Genomic DNA, 26,024 nt, shown 5'->3' with positions numbered 1-26,024 from the left:
TTTTGGGGGAAGGCCATGGACCTTGCACCCCACTGCTTCCCCAGTGACCTCAGGGTACTACTGCACCTCTTTTTCTGTCCCTATGGCTTCTCAACACTGGTTTTCCCACGTCCCCTCCCACTCCCTGGCTCTCCACAATGGAGCCTTGGCACCCCTCCCCATGTCTGCCTGCCTCTGGGAGCCTTTTTTCATCTCTGGGTCTCTGAAGCACATTCATGTGCCTGCACTGCTTCCAAGTTATGATCCCCACCTGGCTCCAAGTTCCCTGTCCTTGCCCTGTGACCTTAAACTGGTCCTGTGCCACCATCCTCGCCCAGTTCCATGACCCTGCTGTGTGTTATCCAACATTTCCCAAGGAGCCATCCACGGAGCCCAGACCTCCACGAGGTGTGAGAGCACACCTTGATGTTACGCTCCATTTAGCCCAGCTGTGTTGGAGGCACATCCATGCCTGTTCCTGTCCCTGGCTGTCCTGGCTTCCTGACCAGTTTTCCCAGACAGACTCAACACCTGCTGTGTGTGCTCATCTCCAGCCTCATCTCTCTCTGCTTAGATGTTGAACTATACCTGGAGCAGGGGTCACACCTGGAATGTCCCCTCTTGTGGAACAGCCCTCTTCTTGCTGGTGACAAGCCAGACCATGGTAGGAAGCCTCCTCTCAGGGGCCTTGATGCTGGATTTTCCCTTCCCACCCTGCTGCATCCATTAGTCTGATGCTTTCTGGCAGCAGCTGCACATGGAACTGGAGACCTGAACTTTTCCATTCCCCAGCCTCCAGCACTGCCAATCCCTCCGAGCTGGGAATGGGCACTAAACTCAGTCTCCAGCAGCAAAGGGGTCCCAGCTCTCCCTCTCACATCCTGAGCCCCCTGTGCTGCTCACTCTTTCTGAGAGGGAAGCAAGGGGAGCATTTCTCTCTGCCCTGCTTGGCTTCTCTGCAGCTCACACTGCGCTGGCTGGGCCGTGGCTGCTCTCCCCTTCCCTGTGAGCACCAAGTGCTGCTCCTTCTCTTTCCCCTCTCCTGTCCCAGCAGTCGCTCTGGCACACTCCGTGTGCTGTCATTCCGAAGACCCCGTCCCTGAATGCTTGGCAAAAGGGAAATTAGCAATAACAGTAATAAAAAAGACTCATAATCCTCCCAGACACATTATGCTGCCAGGGAAAGAGAGCAAAGCAGGGAGGGCCTGGCTGGCCTCAAAGTCCCGTTCCACCTGCTTGTCAACTCAGTGACCAAGCTGGGGAGGGTCAGAGGAAGCTCTTGGGAGACACTGTTTGCAGCCAGAGGAGGGTGAGAAAAGTTTTCCTTGCTTTTGAGTCAGTGTCCCGGCCCACCTGCCTGGATTCCACTGTTGGAAAAGATCTCTGGACCTCCAGACACCCCACAGACATGCTGGCAAGCTTCAGTTGTCCATCTTTGTGCAGAAAATGCAGCTGGCCCATGCTTCCCTTTCCACTGACACCGAGCAATGTGGTCAGTACGCAGCCTAGGCTTTTTTCCTCTCCAGGAGCAAGGCTGAAAGGATTCCCATGTGTGCACTTAAGACATGACTGTTTGTCAAGAGGTGTTGGCTCCCTCCTCGCTGTGGTTGTGGGAAGGCCTTTTTGTTTAAAAAAGAAAACAAATGAATAGATTCCCCTGACCCCCAGACTTATCAGGCAGGAACCCAGGGGAGTCCCTTGTTTAAACATCGGGAGTACATTGCTGGATAACACCCCTCCTCTCCCTCCCCTCTGGGCATTTGTGGGGGTTGTCTCAGGCTTTTTTCTGCTTTTATTTGTTCTTTCTGAGCTTCTTGCTTCTGGCCAGGCCCACTTGGAGAAAGTGGGAGGACAGTGAGGGTCCTACATGCTTGAGCTTTTGGGCTGGAACAGCACAGGGGCTGCGAGGATTGCCATGGCAGAGCCGTGGGAGAGGATGCCATGAGCAGATGGAAACATATGGACAGTGCTCGGGGCAGGTCAGGGCCATGACATGAGGAGGCTGAGGTGGGAGAGAAAGTTTCCTCTCTCCTGATCTTAGGTTTCCCTCCCTTTTCTGCACATCTAAGCTGGTGAGGAAAAAACCAGTGCGCTCCCCTCCTCCCTGTCTTACAAAAACAGAGACTAGAGTCAAACTTGGAATTCCCCTCTGTCTCATCACTGGGGAGACAGGGTCTTGGTGGTGATCTCACCCCATCAGAAACCTTTCTGTGCATAAGGCTAAGCAAGCAATGAAGAGGGAGGACGGGGAGGAGGGGAGTTATGGCAGGAAACCAAGAACACATCAGACACTCTAAATTTAGATCTTTTTATTCAGCTCGGACAATATTCCTTGATTTCTCATTGTTCAGGAGAGGGCAGAGGGCAGGGGATCTATTGAAAGGCTTTGTCCTGAGAGATGCCACTTTGTCTGGATATACGGGGGTGGAGGAGCCACACATCGTGCTGCTCTGCCACGGGGGAGAGGTGCATGTCCCACATTTCCAAACGGCTTTGGCGTGGGGTGGTGGGTGGGCACCTGTGAGCAGCTCTGGCAGCCGTGGGCAGAGCTCAGGGCTGTCCCGAGCCCAGCACCCTCAGGCCAGGCGGGCACAGCGAGCGGTGCCCCTGCTCTGGGGCAGGTGCCGCGGCAGCGGGGCGTCGGGCACAGGGCGTGCAGGATAAACACACGCCCGCTCTATACGTCTCGCTGCCTTTCCGGCATTGCAGCTCAAAGTCTATTTTTAAACTCCCTCCTTTATTACACAGGCCAGGAGATAGCGGCGCCCTGCCTCCTGCCAGGCCAGGCGCGCTGCTCTCCCGCCGCCCCGGCAGCGAGTGGTCCCCCACACGGCACGGGGGGACCCTGCCCGTGACAGCAGCGGGGTGCAGGGTGGGCACGACCTCGCTGGTCCCTCCAGGCTCAGGCCACGGCAGGCGCAGCAAACCGGGGTGCCTGGCTGCACTTGTGCTGTTGTGCTGCTGGTACAGGGGTGCTGCTGCGGAGTGCTTGGTCCCGCTGGGTCAGCGGGATGTCAGTTTTGCTCAGGGCTCTCAGTTTTGCTCAGGGTCCGCAGCTTAAGGGAGGTTAAACGAGCTGAAAGTCGGCTGCAGCATCACCAAACCCGCCTGCTGCTGGTGTCAGTACCACCAGATGGGTGCAGGCAAGAGGAGCAGTCCCTGCAGGTAGCACAAGCGGGGCTTTCCGTCTTGGCTGATGCCCTGGCCCCCAGCGAGGAGCACTTGCAGTGGGTTTTGCTCTGTGACGTGAGCAGCAACAGCAGGTGGCGGGGGCCGGGGGGGGGAGAGCCGCTTGCTTTTGGTTTTCGACCCTCATCTTCGTTTCACATGAGTCATGTTACGTTCTGAGCTGAGTAACTGCTGGGGCTATTTTTACTCCAGCTCAGCAAAGCTTCCTTCTCGCTGCTGCCGCCGCCACCGCCGCTCGCTGCGGAGCCGGGGGCAAAGGATGGGGACGTGGTGAGTGGCAGAGGGCGAGGGCAGGGGAAGCAGTGTTTGGGGTGGTGTCAGTGGAAAGGGGACCGCTGCCCACCTAATCAATTTGGAAACAAAAATAGTATATGCCTGTTGAAAAACAACAGATGACCTGCGATGTGTGGTGTATTCACACACATACGTATATATTTATTATACTGGGAGAGGGGAAGGGGGGAGGGAGAGAAATTCCTTTCGAGTGCTATTCACCAGTCTGGAAAAATAAAGAAGGAAAGAAGAACATTTTTTCCTTTCATCAAAACAGGAAAGAGAGGGGGAATGGGGTGGGGAGCAGATCCATAGACATAATGGATGGTTGCCAGTGTAAGGAAATTGTTCCCTTCTACCCTAAACTTGGGGGTTGGGGTGGGGGAGAAATATATGGCAGTATGATCAGAGAAGGCTGCATCCCCTCCTCCCCACTTGATGCAGGAGCATGTGTGCACACGGGAAAGTGCTGGGAAATCAGTGCCCCCCAGCCTTGCCTTTTCTCTTTGAATCCTGCTCGAGCTGCACATCCGCAGAGATGTGAAATGCCTTTGCCTTCTCATCATCTCAAAGCACGGGGCAGGAAGGCACAGCCGACACGAGCCCTCTCCCTCTGCCGCTGTCAGGGGCTGGGCTCTGCCCTCTGCATGTGTCTGCGTGCTTGTCCCCGTCCCCCTTCCCCGTCCTCTCCTCTCTGCCAGGCTCCTGCCAGGAACGGGTGAGATGAGGGCGGTGGTGAGGGGCTGGGGGAATCCCTCTGACGAGAGAGACAGGCAGAGGGGGTGGTTCCCAGGGAAAGCCTGGCAGGTCCCATCAAACGCCTGCTCCCCAGGTGACACCTTCCCTTTCCCCTGGAGCCGCTGGCTCTGTCAGGGTTTTACTCATCCTTGGAAAGCATTTTCCCTGCCAGTGCCAGGGGCGGGAAGGCAAATTATGCAAGCCCTGTGTACCCTGAGGCTCTGCCTTTCTCCAGCCTCAAATACGAACACCGAGCTCCTTGCTTGTCTCCGTCTCCTTCCTTTGGTCTCCCTCCTCCATCAAACCGGACTCAGTCCTTAGGAAGTCGGGCAGCTCGCATGTCAGCACCTCTGGGGCAAAGGCTGTGGAACACAGCGTGAGCCACCTGCAAGAACCCTGCCCTATCCCCTGGGATAGTCGGGATAAGCCCCACTCAGCCGGGGGCTGCGGTGTAAAACCAGCTGGCCCACAGAAGGGATCTCCGGGTGTAAAGGAGGTGTAGAACCTGCTCCGGGTGCCTCGTTTGTCCCCCTGCCATTGACGGCTGCGGCAGCCCCACGGCGTAGGCGCAGGGATTGCTCATCCTGCTCCTGAACTCCGAGACCGGAGCAGCAGCAACACCTAGCTTAGATACCTTGAGTGGGCGGGCTGACTACACGTTGGCTGTCAACACCTCCTAATTTCTTTCCATTGATTGTTTTCAAAATAGGACTCATCATGGAGAGGCTGAGACACCTCAGCTGTTCAGACTGAGTCTTGCTTTCCATTGTAAGCCCTGTTTTTCTTCCTGTTGTTTCATAATTCTCTACCTACCCCCTCTGAAAAAAAGGGTAATAAATTAAAAAAAAAAAAAAAGTCACCCCTCACTTCACGCTGCTGTGGATGGTGGCTAGTCCGATCATTTTTTCCGTCAACACGAGATGAGGGGAGAGCAGCCTTGCAGCAAGGAACTGCCTATTGTCCTCAGACACGTGTTGCTCTCCTCCCTAGTGATAAGAGAATAACCAGGGAGGTGAGTTCAGCTGTTTGCAGGTTTGAGAGCTGTAGCGGTGGTGAAAGTGTTTTAATAAGAAATCCTGGTGCAGGCTCTTAGGAAACCTTGTTTTGTTGTGGTTTGTCTACGGGGCCATTGCCAGCTAGCACAGTTGCAACCAGATCTTGTCAAGTCATGGTGCTCTAATGGGACATTTTTATGGTCCAGATGCTTCAGGTAGCCTCAGAATACCTCCCCAATATATGCCCTGGTGACATCTGGGACACCAGTAGCCCCACAGGCCAGGTGAGAGGGAGATCCAGTTATCCCCATTAGTTTTAGGGGTTTGTGGGACAGATGCCAAACTATTTTCACAGCAGTAAGAGAATCAAGGGAGCCCCCACAGCAGGCTCAAGGCACAGCAGTTGTAGGTGCATGCACCCCATCAAGCTCAGTGCCAGTGAGACTGACCCAGCCAGCCTAAAGACATCACTAGAGAAAAATCTGTCCCTATCTGAAAAACAGAAAAACTGCTGAAGCCTGAGCAGCTTGAGTATCATTTTGCTCTATTTCCAGGCAGGGTCATAGGTAGATGATTAGTCAAATTCCAAACATCCTCTTCCTTGCTGTCTGGAGGTTCAACAGGGATTAGCTTTTTGTTTCTGATGTCGAGCTTCTAAAAACTGCCCAGCATCATCCACATGAAAATAAATAACTCTATTTCTATCCCATCTAGCATGTAATAGAGCCGGATATTAAAAAAAAAAAAAAAAAAAAAAAAAAAAAAAAAAAAAGCACACCACCCATATCTCCCCCAAAATCAGGCCCTGCAGCAGCTCTTGTTGCTACCAAGTGAGAAATTTGCAGCAGTCCCTGCTAGCTTTCTGCTGAGACCTTCTCCTCTCTGGCAGCAATATCTCTCTCTGCTGAGGAATTTGATCAGCCCTCCCACACGCAGGCTGTTCTGTCCTGGCCAGGAAGCCACTACAGCGTGGGGGACTCCCCACACAGGTGGCATGAAGGTGGTGGAGCCACGCCAGCTTATTTGGGGGCAGAGATCCTCAAAAGGCACCTGGGCCTCCACTGACCCCTTGGGAACCTTAAATACGTAACGAGGTCATGAAAATTCAGGACCCAGCTGTCCCCAGAGCCCTCTACAGAGATAGAAGGACTTCTCAAATGCTCACCTTTCCCCTTGCTGACTGCTAAGGAGCCCAAGGCTACAGCGTTTCTTTGGCTGGTGCTGTTTGGAAAGAGGTGAAATGGACTGAGGCCCTTTTAAAACCATTTGTTTGAAGCCCTCTACAGATTTCTAAAGGTGTTTCAGCACCCAGGGTTGCAGCTCCATTACCATCACTTGAAATAGCTGGTACCTGCTGGCGGGCCAGGATGGAGAATGAGGGGAATTCTAAGAGTGTCCTGAGGAATTTGGGGTGGGACAGGGCTATCATGGCTGGAGCATCTAAGATAAAGTCTTGTTAAGGTCTCTGGCGGTGGAACTCAGCAAAGGTATGCCTTGCATTTCTACTTCCTCCCCCCTTGAGCTCCAATATTGGAACTGAGCCACTTGAGACTCGGTTTGAGGGAGTCCCAGGACCCTCCTTATCCCTGCACTCATGCACCTCAGATGGCCCAGGCTCTGGAGATGACACAGCTCTGACCAACTCCTCACCTGGGGAGAAATCTGCCCACTCTTCTGCTGGGTTAGGGTGAGTGAAGGTGATCCCTTGTGACCCAAGAGCACCTTGACGTGCTGCCCCAGAGCACCCAGCCTATTTTAAGCTAGCTGTATGGAGGACCCCCAGTATTCCTTGCATCCCTGTGCTTCCTGACCAACACCCAAATCCATGAGACCAAAACCAGGTTCAGGGGCATAGCTAGCCAAGCTGGGATGTGCTGTCAGGTGCCTGCTGCAGAGGAGCATTTGGGGGGCTGCCTGCTGCTCAGTTCCAGTGGCTGCTCCTCCTGCACCCGGGCACTTTGGAGGGTGCATATGGGAGTGCTGGTGCGAGACCGTGTGTTTTAGGGAGGCTTGGCTGCAGGAGACTTACAGGCACCCAGGGAGTCTAAGGGAGCATGTGTGATGCTGTGAGATGAGGCCACCGGTACGCCAGTGGGTGTATGTATGTGAGAAGGGGAGAGAGAGGGGGAGACTGAAGGAGAACACATGGATGCCCAGGGATGTGTGAATGAGACAAAATTTGCACGTAGCTGTGCATGCGAGCGGCTCGAGCAGAAGCGTGTGCGTAGCATAGGAAAAGCAGGGGAGATGCTTGGGATTCAGAGCGAGCGCCTGCCGAGCGAGCGAGCGCCTGCGGTGCATGACGGTGCAGGAATGTCTCGGTGGATGCGAGCCTGCACAAAGATGGTGCAGAGATCCCTCCTGGTCGTGCCTGGAGTGCGCTTTGCGAGCGTGCGAGCCGGCGCCGGGAGATCACTGGGAGAGGGTGTTTTTTTCAATAGGATATGACTCTTTCTTGAACTCACCTGTTAGCAGCCTTCCCCTCCCCATCCCTGTCCCCCCACAGCAAATATCTGCTGGCTTAATTTCCCTTCAGATGTTTATTACATCGTGGAGATAATCATGCAGCAAAATACCTCCGGGTGCCACGAGCAACACCAGCTTGTCTTATAGCGACGTGTAAATTTCTCTGGCTTCTTTTTTTCCCCTGCACACAAAGAGATGTGAGATATTAAAGTCATCTCTCTTCCTGGAGCTAGTGGTGTAGCAGGGCAGGGAAGGCAGCGAGTGCAGCTTAGAGGAATGGGCTCCAGACTGAAACAGCGAGAAACTGGGGCCAAAAAAAATAACAAACTACCGTGCCGGGAACTCCTCTCTTCTTATCTCCTGCCGAGGAGGCAGGAATTTCTGTCCCCATTCCTCACGCGATATTAAAGCCACATTATACAGGTTGCTGCAGCATTAGTCATTTTTAATTAATTTATCATTTAAATTAACACACTTTTTATTTTGTCAGCAATGAGCTGCTACTCCCTCACTAGATTTGTTCCTTGATACCCAGCCAAAGAGGAGGATGGCAAGTTATGCTCCACCCATCTCCTCTCCTTCATAAAAGGCGCAGCCCCGAGTGCCAGCTTAGTCTCTCTTGCAGCTCGCAGAAAATAAAGACCTGTCGGCTCACTCGCCTCTCCTGCAATTTTACCTTTTCTGCCTTTTTTTTTTTTTTTTTTTTTTTTTTTTTTTTTTTTGTTTTTTTTTTTTGTTTTTCCTTTCTTGTTGCAACAGAGTGCGGGAGGCAGCATCAGTGGCTCCACTTTGAGGCTTGTCAAGGCTCAGCGCACGCACACAAACACACACTCACAACCCAGAGCAAAAACATTTGCTCTCACCTGTCTCCAAACCCAAAGCAAACCTCCCGTCCGAGCAAACTGCCAGCACTTGGAAGGAGAAGGCACCCGAGCCAGAATCTAATGTAAGGGGAAGAAATTCAGTGCACACTGGCAACTTTTCTCTAAAAAGCAAGCGGCAAAAAGGAAGGAAAGGAGCATTTTAAGAAGAGGACAACTTAAGGAAGAAGATTTCATTATTTGGATTGCACACCAAACTTTGGAAAAGTTTTTTTTTTCCTTTTAGTTACTATTCTGTGCACTTTCTTTTAAGAACATTGAGACATTGTTACCTGCATGTAAGAGCTTTTACAGATACACAATTTTTTTAAAGGGAAGAAAACCAAGAGGAAGAATAGCATGTGGACCACCTAGCCAAAGGCACCACTGAAGCATCCCTTGCGGCAAGGGAGACCCAGACTCTGGATGTGTATAATTCCGAGGGACTGCATTTTTTTCCCACCGGGCTTATGAGATAGCGCAGAGGCAGGCGAGTCACCGAGAATTACTTCTGTCTCCCCTCACCACCACCACCACCTCCTCCACGTCCTCTTCCAAGGGCTCCTGCGACTCTCCCACCTCCTCCCGGCTGGCAGGGGACATGGGAACGCGCAGCGCCCTCGATGCCTGAGGCCGGGCGGCCGCGGGGCTCTCTGCGGGAAGCGCTTCCCTCCCGGGGCTCGCCGTCCATGTGCCCGCAGCCGGCGGGGCCTGGAGTCGGGATGAATTTCGGCGTGGTCTTCGCGTTCATCCTCTCGCTGCCCCTGGCCCGCATGGAGGTGAGTTTCCGCCGCGGGCAGCGGGCGGTGCTGCCGAGCTGCCAGCCCCGCGCTGGGCGAGAGCCGCCGGCCGCTCCGGCCCGCAGGTGCGGCGGGCGCAGAGCGGGCACCCCTCCGGAGCGGGCACCCCTCTGGAGTGAGCACCCCCCTGGAGTGAACACCCCTCTGGAGCGGGCACCCCTCTGGAGCGAGCACCTCTCTGGAGTGAGCACCCCTCTGGAGTGGGCGCTCCCGTCGGGACGGGCCCGCCGAGGGGGGCTCGCCTGGGAATACACCCACCCCCGTGTCTGTCCCCGGCCGCAGGGGCAGGGGAGACCAGGCTGGAGCGGCCCCGGTTAATGTGGGCGCAGGGATGCTGCTGGCGAGCCCCGGGGAACCCGCAGCTTCCTGCCCTGCCTCGCCCAGGGCTGTCACCCCGGGGCGGGTGCCAGCTCCCTCGAGCTTCTCACCTCACCCCGTGATTTTGGCATCACGGCAGTGCGGGTGCAGCAGGGACCGGGGCCCTCTTGACACCTCTGGAATAACGCACGGTGTGAAATCCACCCTGGCACTGCCAGGGGGCAGTGGAGAAAGGGCGTGGGGCTTTGGAAAGCGGGAGGAAGGGAACGGTGCCAGTAGAGGCACACCGAGTGGCATGGTTATTCAGCAAGGTGTGTGCCCGGCTAGGGGAAGGGGCAGGAGGTGAGTGTCTGCTGGGCTTCCACAGTCATGCAAACATCGTGCCCAGCAGTCCTGAACGTGCTGCTTAGGAAGAAGCTGAGCAGAGGGTAAGGGCTGGGTGGTGGATTTGAACAAATGCCCCAACCCACTTCGGTTTCCCTGCGTGGAAATTGAAGCCTCCTCCCAGCCCTGGTTGAGGAAAAGGAGCCCCAAACCCCCAAATCCTTTGACCTCTGCTGTCGCAGTTCATCATCTGATTGCATGCAGATTAAGGGGAGCAGAAAGCCCCTAACATTCCCACACAGTGCTGGGTTCCCACTTCAGCTCTGCCCAAGATGGCAAAACTGTGGGTTGGATCTGCAGCTTGATTGTCAGGGGCAGGAAATATCCTTCCACCAAAACTTTCCCTTCTTTGCATCATTTTTCTCTTTTCCTTCCTCATTTTTGGGCAGGATAAGTGGGTGCACCCCTCATGAGATGGCAAAGAAGAGGCTGGGTGCAAAGCATCACGTCACCTCACTGTGGGCCCGTGTCGCCCTTGCCCCAGCCGCAAAAGGAAGCAGTTAGAGCTGTGGGCTACCCAGTGGTCATGCTTGTTTTGGGCAGAGGATGGTATTTCCTCCGTGGATGGCTCAGATCTCTTTCTCCCATGCAGCACAAAACATCAGATAGGGTTGGCACTGGGGAAGGGTGAAGATGGAAGGGTCTGATCCCAAGTCGCTGTTACTCAGTTGCCGTAATCAGATTGAAATACTGCACACCTCTGTGACAGCCTAGTAGAGTTAGAGTTTGGTAATTCTGGCCCGAGGTTTCATGGGAGGAATTGTGGTATTTGTCACTGTATGACAGGAGCACCAAGAAGGTTTCTGCTTGGGTAGATGCTTCAGCCTGCAGCCAGTGCTCACGGTTACTTTGCGGGCAGCGTGTTGCACCCTCTGCACCAGGCACAGACAGCACAGCTCCCACCAGGCTGCTGAGCCAGAGTCATCCTCTGCATGGCCTCGCAGCTCCTCCCCAGCCGTGCCGGAGAAAATGCATGAGGAGCAGTAGCTCCCCAGATCATCAGAGGCCCTGAGCAAAGAGATGGAGCCTCCTGAGTCCCTCTCCCTCTTTGATCACACCCATCTGGAGCTGGAGAGCCCTGGAGCTCTTCCAGCCGGAGGGAGTGCAAGCCTCAGCGGGAAGGTATTTGCCAGTTGGGAAGCGAGGATGCTAAACCTATTTGCATTTGCCCCACGGGCTGTAATAGTTGCCTTGCAACATTTACAGAGATGGGCTGAGCCAGCCGTGGTTGTGCCGGGGTGAAGCCCCACTGGCAGCACTTTCTGGAATTCCCAAGGAATGGGGTGCGGCTGGGCGCTTGCCTATAGCCTCGACCCAGCTCCCCACTGCCTCTTTCTGCTGCAAGGCTCCAGCGTTCTTCCCTAGTCCTCCTAGCACGAGGCAGTGACAAGGACAAAGCAGTGGAAGCTGGGATGGATGACACGTCTGGGGTGAGCTTGTGGAAGGAGCCAGGCGAGTCGTCCCTGCCTCCCTCTCACTGTCAGCTGATGTGCAGCAGCAGGAGGGAATGACAGGGCTCCTGCGCTGTTTCCAGTGCTGCTGGTACACAACCAGCCCCGGGAGTGGAAATGCCTCCAGTCCTTGCAGGGGAGGTGTGGGGGGAGTGTGGAGGAGCAGTGGAGTCCCCCTTGAAATGGAAAAAGGGTGGGTAGGTTTGGCTGTATTTTAGGAACACGGACTAGATCAAACGTTGTTTGATTATTTTAAGGGGGGGAAACATAAACCGCGGCTCCAGGTGGAAGAGGTTCACGTGGAGAGGGTTGTACCTGCTGCAGAGCGCTCTGGCAGGCGCTTGTCAGGGTCCCCCTGTAGCCAGGAGAGGTGCTGGAAGGGTGGAAGCCCTGTGCTGGGGGAGCGCGGGCAGCAGGTGCTGCTGGTCTTGCCTTCTGCCAGGGAATGCGGTGGAGTCTCCCCTCAGGGTCCACACATCAGCTTCAGAGGGAATTAAAAAATGCTGTTTGTTTGGGGTTTTTGCCTGGCTGATCACCTGATCCCTTGCCATGGTCGGTGTGGAGGTGCTCAGAAAGTCCTCCTTTCCTGAGCAGAGGAGCAAATAGGTGGGTGCTTCCCTGCCCTTCACAAACTGGTGCTGCTGACACCATTCTGTCCTTCTGTGTGCAGTCACACCAGCTTGGAAAAAGGAACTGGAGGAGTCCTAACCTTGGGAGTATCCCTGTCTGACTTCTTTGAGCCCTGAGGGTCTTCCTTCCCTGCTGGTTGCACAATCTTTGCTCCCTCCTCCTCCTCCTCTGTACCTAGCAAGAGACACACCTTCAGGCAAGACTGTGAAACCCTGGCCAGAGCGTGCAGACCACAACACTGCCTATTCCCTGCACCAGCTCGGCAGCTTCTGATGGCAAGGGGACCTTTCAGCATCCCTGGTGCTCAAAAGCATGAGTTGGGGGAAAACTCCAGAGCAAGAGGTGGTGGGGCTAAGGACAAGGCATATTTTGGGAAAGTGCATGTGTGGAGAGCGGGAACAGGGGAACTGCTGCACCTGCATTTATTTGCAGTGGCCAAACAGTGCTGCTGGACATCTGGGAGGAGGGGAGCAAAGCTGATGTGCTGAGAGGCCCCAGTGCAACAGCCACAGTGCAGGCAGCAGCTGCTCTGCTGCCTTCTGTCAGATGTGCCATGGCCCCTCAAGCACCAGCAAGCAGCACAAGAAAGGGAAGTGAACGTCCCCGGCAAGGGATTGGCAGATTGAGGGGTGCGACTCAGGGGAGAGTCAGAGTCAGGAACCGGGGAGCAGAAGGAGGGAGAGAAGAACAAGCTTTCTTCTAAGAATTCAGGGCCTCGCAGGAATACGAGGCCAGGCCTTGGGGCACTTGACAGCCAGCCAAGAGTCCATTGAGACAAAAGTCTTCTTTGATCTGCCGCACAGTTAAAAAAGGAGATTGTTAACCTGTGTTAGACAAATAACTCCAGAGGAGCTGCTGAGCAGGAAAAGCACCAGCTGCTTGGGCTGGTCTCTTGGGGATCCCACCTCTCTCAATGCCCCTCTACCTTCTGACCCCATGGGACTAGGTGGAGGTGATTGATGGACCTCTGCTTCCCTGTGTCTCATCCCACAAGTGCCCCAGCCTGCGTGTGTGCAGTGCTCCATCTCAGAGCCTCCCAGGCACAGGGCTGGGGCCAGAGGCATGGCTGTTCCCCAGAGGGAGCAAGGACAAGGCATTCAGCTCAGGTTTGTTGCTGCTCTTAGGCCAGCCTTGGCCTTGGTTTACAAGGGTAAGGTAAGGAGCTTCACAGGCTTGCAGTTGTCACAGGCAGAGTTGCCTTACAAAGATGGGGGAGGAGGACAGGATTATGAGCCGTGTGGGCTGGTGTTACACCATAGCCATGCTGGTAGTATCTGCAACAAGAAAAAATTGGCATCTAAAACTGCTGCCGTGAGCAGGGAGTGGAGCTTATTGCTACAGGCAGTCACCAGAAGTACAGCTCCTGAGGGCCTGCATTTTCAATCCCTGATTTATATCTCTTCCTCCTGCTCAGTTAGCAAGGTGACACCTCCCAGATCGCTTCCAAAGTCACCAAGTCTGAGTCTCGTAACACCTGCCCACGCTCTCCCCCCAGCAAGTGCCAGAGTTTAAAATAAAGTTCCATTTCCTACATGTATTAAGTGTCAGGAAGGTCCAGAGGCATCCGTGCAGAGCAGCATTTGTACACAAACGCGTTTGGCTGACAGGTGCAAACATTGAAAGCCTGCAATTTCACCACCCAGCACTGAGCTCTGACTGCAAGTACTGGGAATTGCAAATGATCCCTCTTCCAGTAAATGTGTGTGGCACAAGGCAGGGAAGTGCTGCAGAGCCTCCCCAGCACTGGGCTGTTGGTCCCTTTCTTCCTCACGCAGCAGGAGATGTCAGAAGGCATCTTCATTTCACAGCTATTCAGTGATCCCTGAATTATACAAGTCTCTCTCTCGCTCTGCATTCATCACTGATGCTGCTTCCCCCTCCCTCAGAGACTGAGGAAGCAATGCCTGGGGATGTAATATCTGCTTTTTGCTGCAGGCGGACAGCCAGATCTGTGGTGAGATGTGGCAGTGACAGGGATGGAACGGAGCAGGAAAGCACGGTCTGACTGAAGCTGTCTGGTGGATCTGGCTGTCGGAGGTTTAGGACTCTGATGTTGTCTGCTCTGCAGCTCTCTTCCGGAGGTTTCTGAACCTCCTTGGGCTGCAGCAGCCTTCACATCACTGCATCCCAGTTAAAGTTATAGTATTAGAGGGTGGTCTGGCAGGGCTGAGGAGGGAGCACTCCTGTTGTCCTGCTATGGAAGCAAACGGTGGGTGGCCAAGGACAGGCACGTGTGAGAGAGTGCCAGGCTCAAGCAGCCATCCAAGAGTGGCTGCAGGTTTGGGCCAAAGCCCTCAAGGTTTAAAGCCAACATTTAGCCACCTGCCTGGTGGCTTTTCTCTGCTGTGAACGGAAGGAAAATGTTCTGCACTGAAGGCAGGCAGGGAGGGAATAGCTCTGCAGTAGGAGGACCACACACATGCCACCAACTGTCCATAAAAACCCACAGGAAAATCCCTGCCCTGTTTCACAGGCACACAAGCCAAGCTCTCCTCTCAGTTACAGGGACATGTGGAGGGCTGTGCCTCAGACGTCGTCCAGCACCCGGCTGAAAGAGCAGCTTTTCCGCTTGAGTAGCTCTGAATGAAGAGAGCTGGGAGCTAAGCAAACACTTCGGCCAGTACTTTCCTCTGTCTCTTTTTCTAGTCTTTCGGAAGCATGTTTTAATCAGCACTTGCTTTCCCACACCACTCCTTTGTACTCTTATTAAGTGCTGTCACTGGGGCCCGCTCTAGCCTAGTGCCAGAGAAAATTCCCGAGAGACTGATGGCATTGCACCTGCCTGCACAAACTCTGTATTTGGCCCATTGTCTGATGTTGCTAAACCTGCTTACTTAAGGTTTTTTCGTGCTGGTGTGCAATGACATCCAAACTCCCATATGTTTCTTCCTCCAAATCAGCTCCTCAGCCCATCACCTCCCTGCAGCTTTTGTGATTTCACCGCGGGCTCACGCTGGGGCAGCCTCAGCCGCGAAGGTCAATCTTCATCTCCACCCCCCGCCTTTTTTTTTTTACTTAAAAAAGAGTATGCAAATGATGTATATTATTGGGCCTCTGTGGTTTGGAAACACACGCGCTCGCACACGCACATACACACGACAACTGACAAAGCCCGTGAAGGAGTTTCATAACGGAGGGAAATATTAGGAAGGTTTTATCTGATAGTGTAAGGGAAGTCTGTTAAAACGCCTTTACTGCAGGCAGCAGGAATGAGAAGCCACCTGGAGAAGTCATACACCACCGGAGAAGGAAGCCTTGCTGGCTGCTTGCATGGTGTCCGGGGCTCTGCTGCACAGCCTGGGGATTTTTGGGCTTTTTTAGTGTCCTGACAACTTTTCAAGAGGCAGCAAGAGGGTGTCTCTTGCTTTTGCTTAGGTTTCAGGTTCATGTCTTTGTGAGGAATAAAGCCCTCAAGGTTTCAAAGCCAACGCAAGACAACGCACGTCTTGGTGCTTTGCTGATTCTGTCATGTCCCCCCAGTGCTTGATTCCCTGCTCCTGCTCCATGACACAGCCAGTACCTGCAGATCGTGTCTCTAATGCTTGTTTCTCCCCTTCTTTTGTTTTTGTCGTCTGGCAGGGGGACCCCATACCTGAAGACATTTACGAGATTTTGGGTGGCAGCTCAGTGCGCTCCATCAGTGACCTCCAGCGTGCCCTGCGGATAGACTCCGTAGGTAAATCTCCTCTTCGCCAAACACTCCTCTATTTTTAATTAAGTCTTTGGGGGGGCTGGGAGGGGATAGTCTGTTTTTCAGTGGGCACACTATCAATAGACTTCATTATAAATATAGGAACCATTCAGGAGCCAAAACCTGGCTGTTTACAGACTTAGTCCCCCTGAAACTTATGGGAGTTAGAGGCAACTAGATGCTTTTTTAGATCTCCTAACTGTCTGGACACTGGCTTCCAAAAATGGTGCCAGGAGATGGGCAAGGTGAGTGCAAGGAACTGAGATCCATATTCTTCACCCCGGGAGATGCTCAGTCAGTAGGGCTTGAATTGGACAAGAATCAGTTTAGGAGGCAGCAAAATGGGAGGTGGAAATAGGGTGACAGAGGAGGAAAAGGCTGAGTGGGTTTCCAGGTTTGGCATCCACAAAAGGCCGCGGGCTCCCAGAGGCCTTTGGAGGAGAGCAGCAGAGCACGTGTCCGTGGGTGAGCTACGGGGCAGGGGCTAAGCCAGGGTAGCGTCGCTGCACCTCCTGCCCGTAGATAAGAGCTCCGGGGGCTGCAGGGCCTCGGGGTCACTTGGCCAGGGCTGACTGCAGGGAGCAGCAGGAGCGGCGAAGCGTGGAGGGGTCGGCACGTGTGGGAACTGGAGCACGCGCCACGGCGGCTGGGCTGGCCCAGGAATTTATTTATAAACGGTCTCTTCAGAGCAAATTCCTTTCTATTCTAACCCTGCTCCCGCCCGTCGTCCCCCAGCCCCCCCAGCTCGACTTCTCTCTCGTGTTTTGTCTGTTTTGAGCTTTGTAATCCTTGCCGAGACACTATCTACGGGGGAACAGAATTTCCTGCTTTTGTTTCCTATGCCAGTCCAACCACTGGCGCAGTCTCAAAAGCATTCCCGCTGCCTTTCAAAACGGCCCTGGAGGGGCAGGGGGGGAAAGCGAGGGGGAGGGCACCAGCTGCGTTCAGCTATTGTTTGTCTTAGAAAGAGGCGACGAGGCTCCCCACCACTGCCAGGGCCGCTCCCTGCCCTCACCAGTTCCCTCCTCCTTGTCCACAAGCCACACAATGGGGCAACTTCCAAAATTAGCCCTGCTGGATTGTCCCGTGCTGGTTCCACCACCCCAAATGTCTTCAGTACTGATCCAGGGTGTAGAAGGACAACCTAGAAGAGGGAGGGACATGATTCTCAGCAGATTTGTTTTGAGTCAACAGTTGTTGCTATTTTTTTTGCCCCCATTTCTCTCCTCTCATCAACTCAACTTGTGCACCAAAGGCAGCCCCCACATTCATTTAGGAAATGCCACAGGATGGAGGGGTGGGCAAGGAGCAGCTGAGAAGATGCATCCAATCTGGCATGGCCCAGTGTCTAAGGAACAGATACATCTCTATTGTGGCTATTAACCAGCCTCATGATTAAGAAATAAAATGGGCTTATCTGGTTGGCTCCAGAAGCCCAGGGGTATGAGAGAATGCTGCAGAGCTTTGAGTCACTGGTTTCACTTCAGGTCCCAGATAGGAAAGGCTGGCCAGGGAAACAAAAAGTGGTGCTGTGAAGCTGTTTCTTTGTTCCACCCCGTGCCTCTCATCTGTTCCCAGGTACTGACTGAGGAGCATTGACATTCCCTTGCCCTGTGAGGAATTAGCAAATTAGTGTGTGAGCAAAATAATCCCAAAGTGGCTGGAGCTATTCCCTGTGCTGTCTGTGTACCCTGAGTGTGTCACAGCTGCTTCCCTCCGCTGGCTGCACGAGGAGCCAGAATGAGGCAGCTCCAGGAGGCAGATGGGCTGAGATAGTGCTCTCCTGACCTTGGGCACTGCTGCAGACCCAGCGGTGGGAGTCGTCTCCTTAACTGTGGTTGTCCACAAAGCAGTGGCTGCCCATGTAAACCAGTCATCCAGACACCTTCTCTAGCCCAAAGAGAACTACAGGCCCTTCTAAAGTGTGATCCACCAGTTCTCATTTTGGGAGTTTGCCTGGGGGCGAGACGAATGGTGCCTAGAATTGATCACACCTTTCCAGCCACTTTAAAGGGTGTCTGTCTGTCCGCCTCACACATAGATGGTGACTGCTCATTGACAGGCACATGATTCCTGTCTCCTGAATGCAGCCTCTGTGCACTCACCCCAAATCGGTCAGCAACTGCTTGAGACCTGAGCAGGGAGCGAAGTCCCTGCTTCCCTTTATGAGAGGGCTGCACTAGGGCAGGGCTGAGGAAGAGGAATGGGACACGATAGGTAAGGGAAGTCTGCTCCACCACACATCTGATAAACAGAGATCTTCCACTGGCCCCTAATTCCCTTTAAGAAAATTGCTCCCTTGATGCTGACGTCCATTCAGTTTCCTTCAGCTGCTAAAGCAGGTTAGAGAAGGAAAGAGCTGTGGCTGGGTGGGAGCTATCTTCGAGCGCAGCCATTGTCCCGAGCTCAGGAGGGGCTGCGTGTTGGAGTGCTCCATGGGGATTATGGGCATTTCTCTATTCAGCACTTCCTATGGGAAAAAGCAGTGGGGTGGGAGGGAACCGCTCAGGGCTGGCCTGAATGCTATCGGTCTTCCTCTCCCATCGCCGACTGAACCACCTCCAGATCCTGCCTCTTACCTTAGAGTAGTCTAGAGGGAAAGTCATTTTAACTTCATTTTTCTGTTCTTCTGTCATAAAACTGCTCTAACCTAGAGCAGGTGAGGTGAGCTGGGAGACAGAAAGCAAGCAGCCCACCTACCACCCATCCCCCCCTTCACCTGCCCTCTCGCCTCCCAACTCTCCCAGTTCCAAGCCATCCCAGCAAGGCACCTCAGTGTTAAATACCAAATGTTTTGCTCATTCTGTCTGGTCTTTGATGCTCCTTGGTGTTATCTTGGTTTCAGCTGGCCAGTCTGGATCCCTCTGCAACTCCTCTCCAACACCACAAAATCCTGACACGAGTCTTATCTTTCTTGAGCTGGAGTTTTCCTCTCCAAGACCTGACTGGGTCCCCTCTTTCATGATAGGCTTGTTGCTCTGAGCTGCTTAGTCTGAGCAAAGAGTGTCCATGCCCCAGAACAGCTGTGACCTTGCTTGTGGATTTACACCTAGCATGACGTCCTGGGTCCGAGGCTTATCCCATGTCCCTGCACTTTGCCTGGTGATCTGAGCACAAGTGCCTGCTGTCTTCTCCTGCCTCTGCCTGGTGCTATTGGGTCATGTCTTCCCTTTTGCAGAGCAGGACAGCTCGAGCCTGAACCTGAATGCATCTCAGCCTGATCAAAACCCTGTGGCCCTGTCTCGAGAGCGACGAAGCCTAGGTGAGCTGGGGGTCTAGCACCTTGTGATTGCTGGGGAGCAGCCACGGGGGAGCAGCTATGGGTGGTCCAGATATGTGTCTGAGACACAGATGTAGGGGTAGAGGTTGCGGTGCACCTGTATGTGTGGAGACATAAAAATGAGGGCCTGGGCCTGGAGTGGGAGCTGGGTGCTTCACCCTGGGAGGGCAGGAGAGGGAGTCTGGATTTCTGTGCGCTGCTCTGCCTTAAATCCCGACGGTGCTTGTTTGCTCTAAGGTGTCATCTGCTGTCTGGGCTGCAGTGAGAAGCATCACTGTACTGGGGCTTCCTCCACAGGGCATGGCTCTGCACAGGGAGAGAGCTGGAGGGCTGGGAGAAAGAGAAAGAGCATTCAATTGTGCTTGTGCACGTGAGAACCGTGTGGGGTCCTTCACTTGCACCAGAGGTGGCTGTGGCGGGTTGGTGGCAGCTGCAAAGCCCATTTCATCCCCTCTTTCTCTCTTGGCCGACCGTAGATGCTCTGGCAGCAGCAGAGACAGCAGTCCTGGCGGAGTGCAAGACACGGGAGGTGGTTTTCGAAATCTCCCGCAACATGGTGGACAGCACCAACGCCAACTTCGTGGTGTGGCCGCCCTGCGTGGAGGTGCAGCGCTGCTCCGGCTGCTGCAACAACCGCAACGTGCAGTGCCGCCCCACGCAGATCCGCGTCCGGCACGTCCAGGTGAGGGACGCGCCCGCCACTGCTCCCTCCTCCAGCCACCCACCGCCATCCCTGTGCCCCAAAGCCAAACACGGGCGGGTCTCAGGTGCCGGGCTCACGCAGCCATCTGTCCCCTCCGCGCTGGCCACGCCGTGCGGCAGCCGCTGGCGTGGGTGATGTCCGTGCCAGCTGCTGCAAGGGCTGGTGCTGTCCAGCAGCTGGGGACTGTCACCAGGCAGAGCTACAGGGCACCGTCCCCATCTGCAGCTCCACTCCACGGCCCTTCCTGTGGCTCGAGGCGGCCTTGACTGCTGTGTTAGAGCAGAAGAAGCAGGGTGCTTTCATGGCGGGGACAGGTTTTGATGCAAAAAGAGAAGGGTTTGCAGTGTCAGTCTCCATCCCCCCGCTGCTGCTGTAGCTTCTTTCCAAGATGTGCGCTGGAACAGCTTCTCTTTCTCGGTGCACAGTTACCTCCTGACCTGCTCCATCAGCCAGCAGACACCTGACAGCTAACCTCTTGCTCTGATCCTCCCCTCACAGCTACCAGTGATCTCCTCACAGCTTCCTCCTAGACAGCTTATTTAAAAATAATATTCATCTCGTACTAATCCCCTGCCTGAGCCATAAGAGACTCCCCCAGGCAGGCAGCAGAGGTTGGCTGGGAGAGATTGTATTCACACACAGCCCTTTTCATCAGGAAATTCCTTTCTCAGAAAAGCCAGGCTGAACGAGGAAAAAATGGGGGGGAGCAGGAGTTGTTTTTCTGGAAAAAAACAAGTGAGAGGTCAAAAGCCAGCCTGAAAAAGTGACCTGGAAATGGTTTCTTTGAGGACAGAGGTCTCTCTATTGTTTGGCTGGAAGTGTTTGTCTAGCAGGCAGCGTGTGGTCTGAAGCGTGTGGAGTGGGCTTTCAAGGAAAGATAAACAGCCTGGCTGCTTTGGCACTGGCTGAGGGATGCTGCTGGGGGCAGTGGGTTTAGAGGAATTCCATCCCAGATGCACAGCAGAGTGAGTATTTATAGCTTGTGGAGCACTTCAGGGACCGCAGAGCTGTTAGATAAGCTGAGTGGGGTCAGGCCTGGCTGCTGATGGAGTGGGAGGACCCCCTAGAAAGCTTGTGCCCTGTGGTGGGATGTGGAGCAATGAGTCTTCCCTCTGAGTCAGCACTGGTGGAGAGTCCGGGGGAATTTCCAGAGCACCGCCTTTCCTATGAGGAGCTGAGGGCTTCAGCCCTGCGAGTTATTAAAGAGCTTGAGACAAATTCAGACAGGCCTCAGCAGAGCTGGTGAGGCTGCGTTAGCTTGCTTCAGACCTGAGTTCTTCTCCTTTTGCCCTTCCTGTAGGTTCCTGTGGGAATTATCCTGGTTGCCCCAGCTCTCTGCCTGGCATCTGTCAGAAACAGGCTGGCATGTCCTGCATGTTCCATGTTTCTCTCTCTGACCAGCCAGTCATCCTGCTTAAGCTCTGGCAATAGTTAGGATCAGGGGAGCCAACCAGAGACATCCAAACTTGCCTGGTCTGGGTCTGCTCTGCTGCCATGTTCAGAATTACCTCCCATACACACCACCCCTGAGTCTGAGTTTCGAGTCTGGGTTTTGAGTTTGAACAAGGCTCTGTAAGCTGCCTTCTGACCCTTTAGGAAGAAAGCCAGGACTAAAGTGCGCTGACACTGACTAATTTTACAGAGTGGGAGCCGTGGATGTACTAATCTTTTTCTTACCTTCCTCTTGCAAATAGGTGAACAAGATCGAATTTGTCCAGAGGAAGCCAAAATTCACAAAAGTCGTTGTGCCTTTGGAGGACCACGTGCAGTGTCGGTGTGAAGCCGTGTTCCGACCACCCCCCAGGAACATCCGTCCCGGGCCACGTGAACAGAGACGTAAGGATCTTGGCTTCAGTAGAATGAAGGGAGGTGTGAGAAGAGGGGCTGGGGAGAGAGGAAAGAGACCTCCACTGGTTTCAATCTGCCTAGCTCCAGTGAATCCCAAGGGCCTTCGCTGGTTTATACCAGCTGAGGGACTTTTCCCAGGATGTCTGCCTGCCAGGAAGGGGTTGAAAAGGAGGGAAAAGAAGGAGGGGAAGGTGAGAGGTGAGGGGAAGGGCATGGTGGGAAAAGGGAGAGGGCAGAGATTGCGGAGAACAGAGGACAAGGAACAGAAGAACAGAAAGAGGCCTTGTGGTCCTGCTGTTGCAGAGCTCTTTGTTGACAGTGTGTGGAGAGGGATATTTCAACAGGAGCCGTCTGCCCCTGGCTGTACAGACATTCTCCCCTCTGTTTTGGCAGGCTTGTCCCCGGCGTTCACCACAGCCGCTGTCTCACAGAGGCGGCGAGTGCGCCGGCCGCCGGCACAGAAGAGGAAACATAAGAAGTACAAGCATGTCAACGATAAGAAAGTGCTGAAAGAAATCCTCATAGCATAGAAGTGCTGGCAGGGGAGACAGAGCACAAGGCAGGTAACAGCGAGCTGCTTTTCCATTCAGGAGAGATGTCCTCCTGGGACATGGCATCTTGGACCCTTCCCTCACCTCTGGCCACTCGTTCAGTGTGGGGCTGCTGCAGGACAAAACCTGGGTTGAAGGAGGAGGAAGAACTAGGTTGGGTGCCAACACGTGCATTCTATTTATGGAATTAAGGCTCTTTGCAAAGTTGGAATGATCATGCCGCAGCCATCCTTGCTCTCAGGCCCCGCCCTCTCCTTTCCCTGCCTCCCTGTCAGGCAGAGAACAAGCCTGACTTCTCCCTACACCTAAATCCCCTCGGGGTCCAGGTAATTCATCTCTTCTGTGGAGCAACCCCTGTTCTAGTTTCTCTATTGGTTCTCCATTGAAAACAGAGAATTAATGTTGCTCTAGGGATCCCTTTTCCTTTCATATTTCCTTACTTGAGTTGGCAGAAAGACTGAAAAGCAGCAACAATTTTGGTTCATCACTCTCCTATAGGGAAGCCTATGTGCATGAGAAAGGTCATACCAGGGGAAAGGAGAACTGGAATCTCTGGCAAGAGATCTGGACTTTGTCAGGCCGGGGTCTGATTCTTCTCTCCATGACTTGTGTAAACAGGAGTAATTCCCTCATCATCAGAAGAATTTCACTGGTACAAGTGAAGGAGGCTAAGCCTTGGTTCCCCATGAGAGGAAAAGGTGCAGAAAAGAGGGAAAGAGTAGTCAGGGTGCAGACTGGTGGGAGCTGAACTGTGACACAGCTTAACAGGGAGAGCCCTGGCCCACAGCTCAGCAGTTCCAGCTCTGCTACAGCCACTTGAATAAGCCCGGGCCACCACTTCACATTCACTTCCCCTCACCCTGGGAGAGGGGACAGCAGGCTTCCATGTGTGACATTTCAGGAGCTGGGGATAAGGGGCACCGAGCGTCTCGAGACTGGGATTCCCACGCTTGCCACTAAGAGGGCTCTTATTATCCCAGGATTCTCCTGGCCAGCCTAAAGTTCCCAGGGTAAAAATGATGCAAACCCATGCAAATCTCAGCTCTGGCTCAAGCTGTTCAGGGGAAAAAAATAGAGGAGGTCAAAAGTCCTCCCAGGCTTCTAATCCAGCTCTTTGGCACAAATATTTCCAGAGGAGAAAAGGGGATAGGAGGGGAGTTGCAGGGGGCAAAAGGTTACATATTCTAATGCTATGTCTGGTTTTGTTTCACTTCCAGGTTTATTTAATATATTTGCTGTATAGCCCCCATGGGGTCCTTGGAATGATAACTTTTCCTCTTTGTCCATCTGCCTCGACGTCTGATTCAGACGGCAATTGGTGCTTCCCTTTCCATCAGTGGACCTTCTCCCACCAAAGCCTCCCTTTCATTTATTAGCCTAATTTTAAAGTTTAACACACACACACACACAAAAGGACAAGGATGACCTACATATCTATATATATGAGAAAAGAACAAAGTACAAATAAAAGCGTGAATGCCAACAGCCACAGCTTGCGATGAGAACAGGACAATTCCTTCCCTGCTATGGAGGACAGGATGGAAAATGTGAAAAGGAAAGCAGGTCCAATTTCTTCCGAGAAAAGGAGAAAAACAGATGGACAGAGGCCAGAAGGGGAATATTCTCCCTTTCCCTCATGTTTCTGGTAAGGCTGGGAGGACCCAGCTGAGATCTACTCTTGCATGGGACCTACCTTTTGGCAACAGGCAAATCTCAGATTGCGAGCGGCGACCAATGATGGAAAATGCACTAAGGACTTTCATCGCCCTACCTGGACAGAGATATATTTTTAACGTGCGTGTGTATATTTTATTTTTAAAAAGAAAAACCAAAACCACTAAGGTATACAACATCTCGGGGAACAGAACAAACAAGCAAAGAAACAAAACAAAGAAGCCAAATGCATTCCCCCACTCCCTCTTTCCCCTGCTCCTGGTGCTGACTGGAAGGTGTTTGGATCGTGGGGAAGGAGCACAAGGTGGCAGAATCGTCTCCACGCCCCCGGCCCCTGCCAAGGAGAGCCATCTTTGCACATGCTGGTGGAGAATTCAACTTTCCAGGCTTGGACTCAAATTATTTTTTAAATTCACTCTGGATGTGTGCGTGTGTATATGTGTGTGTGTGTGTATATATATATATATATATACGTGTGCATGTGTGTGTGTGTGTATGTGTATTTATACATACATATATAAAAAAAATATATATATATGTTCTTAAATGGATTTCATTCCCCAGTGGCAGGAAGCTCAGAGGCACGTGCGTGCATCAGCTTCGCTGGGCTGGCAGAGAAGCACACTGTTACTGCAACGTGCCTGCGAGGCCGGGACGGGGCAGAGGCATCATCTGATCTCTCTCTTTCTTGTTACCCTTTTCTCTGACTCTGCACCAACCCCCCCTCCCCAGCACAACTTCCTTGCAGGAGGTGAAGTGGCACCACAACGAGACCAAGGACAGCCAAACTTAGAAGCATGACTTAATCTCAGTGAGCTGTCCTTGCCTGCTCTGTGGTCTTGAAAGCAGAATCATGTCATTCCCATGAGGTTTTTAACCCCTTCCTGGGTGTCCTGCACTCTATACCACCACTAATCTTTCCCTGCCAATGTTCCCAACCCACTTAGCTTGGAAGTTGATCCACGATGTGGACAGCTCTGTGTAGGTATAGAGAAAGAAATGAGGATGGTCTTCACAGCTGGCAGCAGCCATCTGAGACAGAAATGAGCTCTTCTGAGTGAGGAGGACCCAGAGAACAGCTGGAGGGTCAGTTGCAGACTCCCTCCTGGGCCACTGCCTGTCTTCGAGGAGGGAGCAGGACTGTGTGGGCCAGGGCTGGTTTTGCACAGGTAATAGTCAGTAACCATTAGCAGAACTGTTACATATGATGGGAATTCCCAGCATCACCTTGGAGTCAGGGTCTAGGATTGTGCCGTGCTGGGTGCTGCATACATGAAGAAAATGCCTGCCCAGAGCAATCACATGGCTCTTCTCCCCTCGCACACAGCCCTGCTGTGGGGTAAAGCTCTGGAGGGAGATGGGGAAAGTAGCCAAAGCCACAGCCTGGGAGCTGTTACGAGTTGTGGAGGGAGCCAGTCCTCACCTCCTGCAAGCCCAGAGCACTTCTTGTACCGCTGCCAAGGCAGCACGTTGCTCCCTCCCTCCAGCCCCAAGCCCTCAAGTCTTAAGACACTTTCTTACCCTGTTCCAAAATCTGTTTCTTTTGGTTTGTAAATATGGTGAGGTTTTGTTTTATTTTATTTTAAATTTTTTGCCTTTTTTTTAAATGTAAGATTAATTTATACTCAGTACTGTATTTAAAGTTGTAAAAAAAAAAAAAAAAAAAAGGAAATCACCTCTTGAACAGCATTTTCTCTTTCTTTTGTGAGCTGAATGAAAAGCAGAGGCCAAACCAGCTCACTGCAGGGCACAGCAGGATTTCCAGGGCCTCCAGTTTCCTTTTCAGGACACTTGTTCTGAGATTGCAGAGAGAAGCAACCAAAGCTGGGAAAGTCCTGAGAGCCCACGCACAGCCCTACCCATGGCCAGCCATGCTGTGCTCCTCCTTCCTCACTTGGGCTGGTTTGAAATGACTCAGGTGCTGGGATTTTTGTCTTGAAGAGGTCCCCTTCTCCTCAGCTGCTCTGCTAGGACACCCGGCCAGAATTTCCCTGTGCTTTCATCCCATCTCCGGATTCCTCTGCTTTGAAGGGCTCGGGACAGTCGGTGCTGTTTACACTTCCCAAAGCTGTACAAACAGTTGGCCCCTTCCCTTCCCTCCTTAGTCACATCGTCTAGACAACAGCAGTGTTTCCCTTGGTCAGAAAGGCTGCTGCATTTCCCTTTCCTCCTGCAAGGGAGGTGCCACACACCT

At 53.3% G+C, this 26,024-nt stretch overlaps 1 protein-coding gene across 3 annotated transcripts; it reads left to right on the top strand.

Annotated features, from left to right (window-relative positions):
* Window positions 1–3,389: 3,389 nt before the first annotated feature.
* Window positions 3,390–23,552, top strand: PDGFB (platelet derived growth factor subunit B). 3 transcript variants are annotated; one of them, XM_041481687.1, is made up of 8 exons: window positions 3,390–3,438; window positions 8,400–9,279; window positions 15,663–15,759; window positions 18,953–19,036; window positions 19,531–19,736; window positions 21,452–21,593; window positions 21,999–22,168; window positions 23,374–23,552. In XM_041481687.1, exons 2-7 carry the CDS (start codon window positions 9,124–9,126, stop codon window positions 22,133–22,135), a joined length of 822 nt encoding a protein of 273 aa, XP_041337621.1. In that variant the 5' UTR covers window positions 3,390–3,438; window positions 8,400–9,123; the 3' UTR covers window positions 22,136–22,168; window positions 23,374–23,552. The 3 variants fall into 3 exon arrangements, with proteins under 3 accessions (XP_041337621.1, XP_041337619.1, XP_041337618.1); XM_041481685.1 differs by lacking the exon at window positions 3,390–3,438 and having other exon boundaries at window positions 8,382–9,279; window positions 21,999–22,164; XM_041481684.1 differs by lacking the exon at window positions 3,390–3,438 and having other exon boundaries at window positions 8,382–9,279.
* The last annotated feature ends 2,472 nt before the right edge of the window (window positions 23,553–26,024 follow it).

Source organism: Pyrgilauda ruficollis, unplaced genomic scaffold (genome assembly GCF_017590135.1).
Source record: "Pyrgilauda ruficollis isolate IOZ18807 unplaced genomic scaffold, ASM1759013v1 scaffold56, whole genome shotgun sequence".
NCBI classification, from domain to species: Eukaryota; Metazoa; Chordata; class Aves; order Passeriformes; family Passeridae; genus Pyrgilauda; species Pyrgilauda ruficollis.
The sequence above is the reverse complement of the archived record's forward strand: the minus strand, read 5'-3'. Positions and strand labels throughout refer to the sequence as shown.

Excerpts from the sequence above, each read along its gene's own strand:
- PDGFB (XM_041481687.1), top strand. The coding sequence starts at position 9,124 with ATGCCTGAGGCCGGGCGGCCGCGGGGCTCTCTGCGGGAAGCGCTTCCC. Across the intron at positions 15,760-18,952 it reads CCTGCGGATAGACTCCGTAG|AGCAGGACAGCTCGAGCCTG; the intron begins GTAAATCTCCTC and ends TCCCTTTTGCAG. Across the intron at positions 19,037-19,530 it reads TCGAGAGCGACGAAGCCTAG|ATGCTCTGGCAGCAGCAGAG; the intron begins GTGAGCTGGGGG and ends GGCCGACCGTAG.